The sequence below is a fragment of the Miniopterus schreibersii genome (assembly GCF_964146895.1).
Source record: "Miniopterus schreibersii genome assembly, chromosome: 1".
Taxonomy (NCBI): Eukaryota; Metazoa; Chordata; class Mammalia; order Chiroptera; family Miniopteridae; genus Miniopterus; species Miniopterus schreibersii.
In genome coordinates, this window is record NC_138101.1 from 133854232 (window position 1) to 133865747 (window position 11516).

Genomic DNA, 11516 nt, shown 5'->3' on the forward strand with positions numbered 1-11516 from the left:
CCATTGTTCTCATGCACCTAGGTTAACATACCTTTGAAATGCCAGCAGTAATCTTTTCTAGACTCCTTGAAGGTGACCACCCTCAAGGGAGCACATAATCTAGTTAACTATCCTGTACCTGCTTTCTCCCAACCTCCACGTAATCTTCCTTAAGTTCCCTCTTAATCATTCTCTCGAGCAGCATTTGCGATCTTGCTTTGTGACATTGGCTTCAGTCTGGCTCAAATGAATGCTTATAAAAACTCTACAGGTTTGGACGATTCTTACATCAACAATTTGAAGTGTTCATTTGTTAAATGTAAATATTGAAAATAGACTACAGCTTTTCAGTCCTGTTCAGCATCTCACTTTTTAAAAAAAATACCAGGAACCTCAAAAACGGAAGAAAGAAGGCTTCCCTTCAGCCTCTGCGATGCTTTGATGTATGTTGTGCCTCAAAGGAAAGAAGAAGGAGGGGTGGGAGAGTAGCTGGAGACAGCGCACACAGGCCAAGTGGTAATATGGCAGGAGAGGTGAGGAGACCCAAGAGCCCTGTCCTTTCGGCTGAAACTCTTGTAAGGCCAGATCCCAGCTCCTCTGAAAGAGTTCTGCCCTTTCGTGCCCATGGTCTCCACTCCTACTCTTCGTGGCAGCAGAAGTGTGCCCGGAGAGGGCTGGGGACAGGCCCAGACTGGAAGAGGAGTGTTAAGAGGCAGCACAGCGACTCGCTCAGCTGCAGCTCTGGGACCAGACGGTCAGGTTTCATGTTCTTAGCCAGGGCCAGAATCCACGTCCAGCCCCAGGCCCCCGGTCTGTCCCCCCCGAAGAAAGGCTGCTAACCCTGTCACCCTTGCAAAGGCAATCCCAAGGGAGAAGAGAGGCTCCACTGAGGACCCCAGAAAGGCGCAAGGAGTGCGCTCCCGCCCACGGGAAAGACGGAGCTAGTGAAAGGGAGGCAGAGAGAGGCGAGGGGCTGGCGGGGGAGAGGGGGGCGTGACCGCGAGAGGCGAGCCCCCAGGAGGGGGCAGGCCAGGCCACCCCGAGGGCCGTCGAGAAGTCCGGAGAAAGCAGGGGCGGGGAAAGAGACCGGGAGGGACTGGCAGTTTGGCCGGAGGGTCCAGAGCTGAAACTCAACACCCGCCTAAGGAGGGATCGTCCCCCTTTCTCCTCCGCCCCTTCCCCTCCCCTCCCTTTTCCCCTCCCTCCTTTCTCTAAATCCCTCGGACTGAGCCCCGCGCCGGAGCCGAGAGGGCCCGAGGGGAGGAGAAAGGAACTGCACTGAGAGGGAGCGCGGGGCCGGGGAGGGGAGGGGCGGGGAGGGGAGCCTAAAGGCCACGCGCGACCCCCGGAGCCGTCCCAGCTCTCTTAGTGTCCGCCCCATCTCCAGGCGAGTTCTCAGGCCCCTGCCCCTCCTTCAAGCCTTCTCTTTGCTCCTTTTCCTTTGTGGCCTTTTTCTTCGTTCCCAGACACCTGGGAGCTGCCCCGAGCTCTGGGGGAGCCAAGAAGCCCCGTCCAGGGTGCGCGTGAGCGGGGCGGCGCCGAGGGCGGGTGCGGGGCGTGGGCGCTGGCGCCGGTGGTCCCGCGCTGCGACCGAGGGGCGGAGGTGGGCGGGCGGGCGCCGTGAGCCCCTCTTTGGCTTTGGAAAGGCCGTCCCGCCCACTCGAGCCTCGCGTGGCCGCGGTGCCGTCGCGGCGCCCCAGGCCCGGGAGCGCTGAGGGCTGGTGTGCGTGAGTGCGAACCGCCCGCCGCGGGGCGCGCGAGTGCCTGGGCCCAAAGCCGGCGCTCCGGCCACGCAGCCCCACGGCCCCGCTCTCGCAGGCCTTTGGCGTCAGCCGGGCCTCCTTTCGCCAAGTTGGGCGAGTTTGAAGAGGGACCTACGGCTCAGTTCTAGCTCCCCCTCCCTCCGCAGCAGCGAGGCCGCCGCGTTGCCCCTGCCGCCCCGACCGCAGCGCTGGGAGCCCCGCTCTCCTACCCGCGGTGGGGTTGGACTGGTTCCTAAACTCGCTCGTCCAGCCCAACCGCCCCGGCGGCTTCTCCCAGCCCTCGGGGCTACCCTGAGCGGCCGGGACAGGCCCCGTCGAGCCCCTCAGCTCTCCCTCCTCGCCTGCCCCTGCCCTGGGAGGGAGCCGGACCCTGCGGACCTGGGGTGTCTCCACGGCCTAGGACAGGCGGCTCCGGGGGCCTGGCCAACCCGGCGGCCCCCGGGAGGCCCCGGGGCCCGAGCGCGCGCCTTTGGATAAGGTCCCGCAGCGACGCCCCAGCCCGCCCCGCTGCTCCTCCTCCTGCCCGGCCGAGCTGCCTCCCATTTGGGGAGTTTTGTGGGTTTTCTTTCTCCTCCTCCAACCTCTGCGGAGGCCACGACTCAGGCGCCAAAGCTGGGGGCCGCCTCCATGGTGCGGGGCCGCCGCTGCTGAAGTCAGCGAAACAGCCCGGCCTGGAGCCGGCCGCGCGCGAGCCCGAGGCCATGGCCATAGCCACGTCGGTGAGTCCGCCGGAGAGGAGGCTGCGGGGCAGAGACCCTCGCCGCTGCCCCGCGCTGTCACTCGTTTCTGCCTTCTTTGTCTCTCTCCTCGGTCTCTTCTCCAGGACGCTGTCCCTCTCCTCACTTTTGTTTTCCGTTCTCACTCCCCATCCCAGCCCCTGCGGTCTGGGTTCCCCCTTCTCCGCACCCCCTCCCCGTTCCTCTCTTTCTTTCTAGAGGCTGTCCTGGAAAGAGGGGAGGGGGCAAGCCTAGCCCGCGTCCTACCGGCTCATTTATTGGCGGGAACCGGGGGCCACTGGCGGCTGGCAGGGGTTTGTGATTGGGAGGCAAGTAAAAGGTTGGGAGGGGGCTGAAAGAATGGAGGTGGCTGCGGGAGAATGGGAGAGGCTGGAGGGCCCAAGAAGGCCCTTCTCTAGAGGCGGGATGAGGGGCAGGGAGGAAATGGAACAAAGAGGGAGATCAGGCAGGGGGAAAGAGAAAATAGATGGAGGGGGGAGGTGATGTCCGCCAGCCTCTGGCTACTTTCTGGGGACAAAGGGAGGAGACAGCTGGCTGGCATGATGGGACCGTGGGAGGAGGCGTCCCAGAGAGCTGTGGCCCACTGCCACCCCCCATTAAGGCAGCCCCCCCCCTCACAAGTCAGCCTAGTCCCTGAGGAGGGGGTAGAGCAGAGTGACCACACCCATCATCAATCAGTCTATCAGCATCTGGGCCTGGGTGCCTGCAATTGCAAGGCCCAGAGGTTTGGCTCCATTGGACAGAATTCAAACCTAACACTGGGAGGAGCTCTCCACAGCCCCACCTCTACTTTCTGTCTAGCTCGCCTTGTCTGAATTCCAAGCAACTCTGCTCTCTTTCCACCCTTCCCTAGGCCCTAGGATTCCCAGCGAAAGCTAGGCTGCCATCTGCTTTCTGGCCCCCTCTGAATGGGTACTCTGGGAAGGAGGCTGGAAAGAGAAGCATGACTCCTGACATCCTCCATGTCCCTGTAGAAGAGTTCAATTTTCACTCCTCAAACTAAACTCCTTTTAGTTCCTCCATCTGTATGATGGTGAGAAAAACCATCGTAGTTTTCAGAGCCAGGAGGGAGAGGGGGAGATCCTGAAAATCGTGGGTGTACTCTGACAAAGATGCTGGCTCAGGAGCCAGCTGGTCAGCTATGTAGTCCCAGGAGGCAGATTTTTCTTTTTACACACCCCTGGGGGGGGGGGGTATGCTAATGAAACTCATAAGACCCTAATAACAGCTAATATTTATTGAGCATTTACTAGCCCTAAGCTTTGTCTTGGTTGCTTCACACATTATCTCATTCAGCCTTCACAACATCCTTGTGAGGATATACTATTATTATCCAAAAATGGATATTCAGATAAGCATATGGAATTCTACAGAAGAAACTGAGGCTCAGAAAGGTTTAACAATCTGCCTAAAGTCACCCAGTTCCGTATGCTTCCAAACTGTGGTCTTAAACCCCTGGCTAGATCCAAAACACTGAGTTATAGTTTACAGTTAGAAAAGTGTCATGCTAACCAGGAATTTGTGTCATCTGGTTAGCATGTTTTCCTTCTGTGGGACAATGTCCTTTAGAAGCCAGTATAATCAGAAAATGGTTTGATGAGTTTGGAATTGGGCAAGAGGAGAAGTCAGTTTGTTGTTGAAATCACCCAGCCATGAAGGGCTGAACAACCTCTCCACCCGAGGGAAACACCAGCCAAGGGAAACATGCACTCATGCTGGGCATCCTTCTTCCCAGGGCTGGTGGCCAAACACAGCCTGAGACTTTTTGCTGAATTAGCCCATGTGGATTACCTGCTCAGTTATACCTACTACCTGCTCTCCATCACCAATGCCCGTGATGCTGCCAACAGGCACAGTCACCTAGCAAACATAACTGAAGTGGAATATATTTCAATACTGAGTGGTTTGAGCTTGATTCTACCAAAGAACATTTGGAACCAGAGCCCTGTGAAGGGTGACTAGCAAAGGGAATTTGTGTATAATCTGAGTCATGGACCTTCTTGACTTAACCACTGTTACTAATAGAAGAAGAAAAAAGTATATCCTTTTTTAAAAAAAAAAAAAAAAAAAATATATATATATATATATATATATATAATTGATTTTTAGAGAGAAGAAGGGAGAGGGAGAGAAAAAGAAACATCGATGTGAGCAGAGCATCAATCAACTGCCTCCTGCACTGCCCCCTACAGGGGATCGAACCCCTAACCCAGGCATGTGCCCCTACCGGGAATCGAACCAGCAACTTTTCAGTGCACAGGGACGATGCCCAACCTAACTGAGCCACCCCAGTCAGGGCAAAAGTGGATCCTTAATGTTTGTGATTGTGGAGAGGCAGTAGAAGAGCAATCGATAGTGCAGGCTTTGGAATCAACAGCCTGGGGTTCAAATCATGCCCCACCAGCTGTACCAGCTGTATGTCTTTGGGTAAAGTTCTAACCTCTCTGTTCCAGTTTCCTTTCCAAATGGGGCTAATGATGGCTCTTCACTCCTAAGGTTGCTGTGAGGATTAAATGAGATGAGCTGATTAGTGCAAAGACTTGCACAGTGTCTGGATACATAATTTGCACTTGGTATCTGTAACTTCCTACCTGAGCATGTGGCTCTCCAAGGAAAAAGCTTAGATGGCCCTACCAGTCAAGACTGGAAACAGGCTGATAAATGCTTGCTCTTGGTTGGTCCACCAGCCACCCTACACACACATACACACACACACACACACACACACACACACACACACACCCCTACCCCTCTATATACTTTTCTCCATGGTAACCTTAGCCTCTCCTGAGAACCTTATTTGCTCAGATTGAGAACAAAACAGTTGCTTGGGTTTCTGTTTTCTTCCTTATTATGAGCAAGTACTGTCTGGGCTGGGCCTCTCCCAGTCTCTCTCAAAGTGAGGGGTCTCTGCACTTTCATCTAACCTTTGGTTTGTGGGAGATGCTGACTGGGAAATGGGGAAGGTAAAGGAGATTCTGTGGGAGACCTTAGCAGGACTTCCTTGTATACACAAGGCTTTGGAAGAAATTCATTTAGCATATGTTTATTGAGAACTGATTCCAGGTCAGGCACTATTGCAGAGGCTAGGAATATAGCAGTCCTTGTTCTTACAGGACTTATACTATATTGGGTAGAAATCAATAATAAAAAAGTAAATAAATAGTATAAAGAATTATGAAGGAAACAATGAGTAAAGACAGACACAGAATGGGGTGTAAGAAGAGTGAAGAAAAGATCTCTTTGAGAAGGTGACATTTAAGCAGAACTGAAAGATGGAAAAGGGCCAGTGGGGAAGAGCCTTCTGGGTAAGGGAAATAGCAAGTGCAAAGGCCCTAAGGTGGGAAAGAACTTGTCTAGTTCAAGGAATAGAAAGGAAGGGGGAGCGCGCAGGGAATGAAGTGGGAGACAAGGCAGAGCCCAGGCAGGAAGAGTTGAGACAGGTCAGATTTTTAGCTTGAGGGAAATGAAGAGCTCTGAAGTGTTTTGAGCAGGAGGTGCCATGACCTAATATGTGTGTGAAGACCCCTCTTCCCACTCCCACCTCACCCACCAGGCCCAGCTGGCCCGGGCACTCTACGACAACACCGCTGAGTCCCCCCAGGAGCTGTCCTTCCGCCGAGGGGATGTTCTACGGGTACTGCAGAGGGAGGGTGCTGGTGGGCTGAATGGCTGGTGCCTCTGCTCCCTGCATGGCCAGCAGGGCATTGTGCCCGCCAACAGAGTGAAGCTTCTTCCTGATGGCCCGGCACCCAAGCCCAGCCTCTTCCAGGTGCCCCCAGCCGAGCCTGGCTCACCATATCCAGCCCCAGAGCACAGCAATGAGGACCAGGAGGTGAGAGCTAGAGCCCTCCCAACCCCAAGTCAGGAGACCCCCTTTCCCTTCTGCTGGTGCCTGCAGCGAGGCTGGGCAGGGAGAGCCCTAAGATCGCAGCTCTTCAGGGCTCTGCTGTAGGAAGCCTGTTTGCCAGCCCTTTCTGGGTTCTGCTTCCCCTTGGAACAGGGAGGGGGTTGGAAGGTGTCTACGCTCCTCCAAGGCACACGTTACTGATTCCCTGGTCCCCCTCCTCCTGACCTACACGTCTCGATCCCCCAGGTGTATGTGGTGCCACCCCCAGCTCGGCCCTGTCTGACCTTAGGATCTCCAGCTGGATCCTGCCTGCCCTCCCCTGACCCCATCTACAAGGTCCCCAGAGGCAGCAGGACCCAACTGGCTGTCCCTGGAGATGCCTTGGAGGTGAGGGGTAGAGGTCTGTGTATGTTGGGCAGGGAACAGATAGCTCTGGAGGGAGTCCAGTGCTGAACCTGATGGTAACTAGCCACTCCCTCTCCAGGTCTACGACGTGCCTCCCTCTGCCCTCCGAGTTCCCTCCAGTGACCCTTATGACTCCCCTGCTTCCTTTTCCTGCCCTCTGGCCCAAGTCACCTCACAACCCCCTGGAGAGGATGAAGCTCCCTACGATGTGCCTCTGGCCCCAAAGTCACCATCGGAGCTGGAGCCAGATCTGGAATGGGAGGGCCGAGAGCCAGGGCCACCCCTCTATGCTGCCCCCTCCAACCTGAAACGAGCATCGGCCCTGCTCAATCTGTATGAAGCACCTGAGGAGCTGCTAGCAGATGGGGAAGGTGGGGGCACTGATGAGGGCATCTATGACGTGCCCCTGCTGGGGCCAGAGACACCTTCTCCAGAGCCCCCGGGAGCCTCAGCCCCCACTGACCCGGACACCCTGGCCCTGCTTCTAGCCAGAAGCCCTCCACCCTCACACAGGCCCCGGTTGCCCTCTGCTGAGAGCCTGTCCCGCCGCCCTCTGCCTGCCCTACCCGTTTCTGAGGCCGCCAGTCCTTCCCCAGCTCCTTCTCCTGCCCCGGGCAGAAAGGGCAGCATCCAGGACAGGCCTCTGCCCCCACCTCCACCCCGCCTGCCTGGCTACGGGGGTCCCAAGGTCGAGGGGGATTCAGAGGGCCAGGAGGTGGAAGCTGATTCAGCAGGACACCACAATGAGTATGAGGGCATCCCGGTGGCCGAGGAGTACGACTACGTCCACCTGAAGGTGAGCTCACCTCTGGCCAGCCCCACTCAAAATGCCCCCATAGAGAACCACAGGGAGGAGGGAGAAGGCCTGGGGCCCAGATGCAAACCCTCCCTTCCCTCCTTCCCCTCCACTGGCCCTGCACCTTCTGGTGTGGGACCCCAGTACTTGGCCACACCACTTGTACCAGTGTCATATTCCTCCCCCTAAATCCAGGCTGTGGTCCCTGAGCCCTCTGACTTGCCACCAGAGCTCTCTCAGACCTGGTGTCCAGGGACTGAAACCTCTGATGGCAGGAGAGACCTCCAGAAGGAAGGGGAAGTGGGAAGGGCCAGGGAGGCCACCCTGCCCTGCTCTCCCACCCCTGCACTGAGACCCTGACCCCTTCCTGCAGGGTATGGACAAAGCTCAGGGATCTAGGCCCCTGGATAAGGCCTTCCCCGAGGATCCTGAACTGCTGGAGAAGGGGCCACTGGAGCAGCAGGTAATCCTGTGTGGGTGATGCTAGAGAAGGGCCTGGGGAAGGAAGAGCAGGAACAGAGAAGAGGGAATATTCTTAACTGAACCATCAAGGGAACTAGATTAGGACAGGGGTAAAAGTTCATTGAAATGGAGCAGTTGGAGAAGACGAGTTAAAATTCAAGAGGAAGGAGCTGGAACTTAGAAAAGGATATCAGGAATTCAGAAAGCGGGGAAAGAATGTGTTGGAGAGGAATCAGAAAACCAGGCAGTTGAGAGCAGCAAGTTTCTGGGCTGTGGGTTAGAGCTGGGCCAGATGACTTCTGAGGCTCCTTCCAACTGAATTCCTGGGTTCCTAAGAGACCTGGCTCCTAATCCTGGCTCCACCATTAAGAAGCCAGGGGCTCTGAAGGGGGCAGTTAACCTCAAGAAAGTGAGGTGTCTCCTTCACCCTGTCTAAAATAGTCTTAATCACAATAGCTACCATTTGTCAGGTATGTCTCAAGTGCCAGACCCTGTGCTAAGCACATCACATGTGTCAACACTAATCATAGCCATAGAAAGTGCTCATACAGGGCATACAGCATTCAATGCTCTGTCCTGAGCCCTTTCTATATATTGTGTCAATTCATCTCACGGCAGCCTTAGGAGGCAGATACTAGACCTGCACTATCAAATGTGGTAGCCACTAACTACATATGACTATCAGTTACTTGAAATGTGGCTAGTCTGAATGGAGATGTGCTATAATATAAAATGCACACCAGATTTTGCAGACTTGGCATGAAAAAAAAAAATCTTAATTTATATATCGAGTACATGTTGAAATTAACATTTTTTGTATTTGGAGTTTAAAAACAAAGCAGTTTGTTTCTTTTTACTTTTCTTAATGTGGCTATTATAAATGTTAAAATTGCACGTGTGGTTCACAATATGTTTATTTTGGACAGTGCAGTACTAGTGCAGTTTAGAGATAAGGAAACAAAGAAGTTCAGAGACTTGTTTGAGGTTGTCTAAATCCAGATTGTCTGGCATCAACTCTGCCGCTTGCTATGAGCATCTAAATTTCCTGATGGCAGAGGTAAGAGCTAAAGGGATTGCACTAGGACGAAAGGGCTGAGGAGCAAAGGGAGGGTAAGAGAAAGGAAACGAGAGCACAAGTGACACTAATGAGAGCATCCCCACTGACCACTCCTCTCGCCCTTAGGAAGTCCTGTCCCCAGGGAAGCCGCCGGTTCTGCCCACTGGAGACCTACAGCTCCTGCACTTCTATGCAGGGCAGTGCCAGAAGCACTATTCAGCACTGCAGGCAGCCGTGGCAGCCCTGATGTCCAGCACCAGAGCCAACCAGCCCCCAAGCCTCTTCGTGCCCCATGGCAAGCGGGTGGTGGTGGCTGCTCACCGCCTGGTGTTTGTTGGGGACACCCTGGGCCGGCTGGCAGCCTCTGCCCCTCTTCGAGCACAGGTTGGGGCTGCAGGTACAGCACTGGGCCAGGCATTGCAGGCTACTGTGCTTGCTGTCAAGGCGGCCGCTCTGGGCTACCCATCTGGTTCTGCAGCCCAAGAGATGGCACAATGTGTGACACAGCTGGCTGGGAAGGCCCTGCAATTCACCACCCTGCTCACCAGCCTGGCCCCCTGAGGGCCCCTTGGCCTTGCTCTGCCCCTCCCTTGCCTGCCAGAGTACCCCTCCAGTCCTTGGGCAGCTGGAGGTGTCTCTTTTAGGGACTAGTAGAGGTGGCAGTTTTTCCCCATTCCTGCCCCTTCCAGTCATCTCAGTCTCTCACAGAGGTGTCTCTTCTCCCCATCCCACAGCTTTTTGTATGAGCCATTTTGTATAAGTTATTTTTATTTAATATACCCTGCTTTGTCAGGAGCAGGTGCCAGCCCTCTGTGGCAAGGAAGAACTGGACTCTTTCTCCTCTCTCAGCCTGGGGCAGTCACTGCACTGCCACCACCTCTGAGAGCTTGGCCCCACAGAGTCAGGTGGCTGAAACCTGGACCACCTGGAGCCCCTTTCTTGTCCTGTTTCTTGGCTGTAGAACATCAATGCCTCACTGTTAGTTGAAAATGAGGGCAGTACATTGATTGCCCAGAATGTGAAGTTCTGGGAGAAGCCAGAGGACCCCCTGCCCACAGGAAACTGGAGAGAGCTGGGCCTCAGACACTGGGCATGCACCTCAATAAACCCTGCTGTCTGGTTCCTTGACTGTTTCTTGGGAGCTTGGGGGGAGGAGATAATGCAGGCCTGGTGCCCTGAGTCAAACCTACAGGGCACACACTATGGACAGGGTGCCTTTAGGCATTTAGGGGAAATTAACTTCACTCAGCAAGTTCCCAGCTCCCATGATGTGCCATAATTCTGAAGTCATATGGGGGAGGGGGGTTGAATGGACATAAATCAGTTAAAGTAAGTAAATTTTTTTAAAAAGCCACAGATTTGGATTTGACAGTTGCTGGCAATGGAAATGAAAAGGGTGATGTGAAGGACTAATTACATGACAGGAGAAGCCATTGAAAGAGACTTTAGACAGGATGGTTAGCAGGTGATATCTGAACTGAGACCCCACGGATGAGAAAACCCAAAAGAATGTGGCAACTAGCATTCCAGGAGACACTCATGACTGACCGGGGGCCTCTCCAAGACATTGTCTAAAATGACATTATTAGAGAGGTGCACATGTGGAAAGGCTGGCCGTATAGTCTTTAAAAGCTCTGTACTGAAGAGGTCACCCTAAGTCAGCTTTGTGCCTCAGGATAGCTCTGGTCAGCTGGAGAGTGCTGCTGGCCAGCCAAGGTGCCCTCTTCCTTAGGTTAACCCAAGTGGGTCTGGCCCCTTAAACTCCCCTTCCCAGGCTTCCAGCTGACCATCATTCTGGATACACCATCTTTTAGAGAAGCTGAGGGGCTGATGAATGCAGTTTGTTGGAAGTCCATAGTCCTCAGGGCTTTGGTGGAAAAGATGAGCCATAGCATACATAGATGGGGATCACTCTAGCCATTTGCCACAAGGGAAGTTCAAGCCACAGATCCATTGCTTCAGTCCTGCTTTCCTAAGATGCCCTGGCACAGTGACTGGATTGGAAGCACCCCAAAGTTCAATCACCTCCTAGTTTCTTGGCATCCCCTGTGCATTTGCCTCCATTATGGGTTCCTTCCTCATTTCACTCTCAAAAGAAGACTCATTTCCAGATTCTGGGGCCACCAGAATTCACCCTTATATGTTGAAGACTTGTAACAGGAGCCATCCTCCATAATCCAGAAAGAATGTTAAGAGATCAGCTTGGAATTAGAGCAAGTCTCAGAAACGTCATGTACCTGTGTCTGCAATAAATCCTGCCAGTCCTCGGAGTCCTGGTTTCAGCTTTGATATGAGGTTGATCATAATGGTCTCACAGGGTTCTTGTGAGGCCCTAACAAGATAACGCACGTTAACAGCCCAGCACCACATAAAGTTAAGGGATGACTCCAGGATAGACACAAGAATACAGACAAATAAATCCTCAAGGAATGTTGGCTGTGCCAGCACCAAAGTAAATTCTGAGGAG

General features: G+C 54.1%; 1 protein-coding gene across 2 annotated transcripts; it reads left to right on the top strand.

Annotated features, from left to right (window-relative positions):
* The first annotated feature begins 1193 nt into the window (after nt 1-1193).
* Nucleotides 1194-11319, top strand: EFS (embryonal Fyn-associated substrate). 2 transcript variants are annotated; one of them, XM_081155932.1, is made up of 7 exons: nt 2168-2461; nt 3333-3512; nt 6036-6314; nt 6576-6716; nt 6814-7530; nt 7904-7993; nt 9176-11319. In XM_081155932.1, exons 2-7 carry the CDS (start codon nt 3507-3509, stop codon nt 9608-9610), a joined length of 1668 nt encoding a protein of 555 aa, XP_081012058.1. In that variant the 5' UTR covers nt 2168-2461; nt 3333-3506; the 3' UTR covers nt 9611-11319. The 2 variants fall into 2 exon arrangements, with proteins under 2 accessions (XP_081012057.1, XP_081012058.1); XM_081155931.1 differs by lacking the exon at nt 3333-3512 and having other exon boundaries at nt 1194-2461.
* The last annotated feature ends 197 nt before the right edge of the window (nt 11320-11516 follow it).

What these genes read in the sequence shown, in the direction of transcription:
- EFS (XM_081155931.1), top strand. An exon ending in TCCCTGGAGATGCCTTGGAG is followed by an intron (nt 6,717 to 6,813) that starts GTGAGGGGTAGA and finishes CTCCCTCTCCAG; the next exon opens with GTCTACGACGTGCCTCCCTC. An exon ending in ACGACTACGTCCACCTGAAG is followed by an intron (nt 7,531 to 7,903) that starts GTGAGCTCACCT and finishes CCCTTCCTGCAG; the next exon opens with GGTATGGACAAAGCTCAGGG.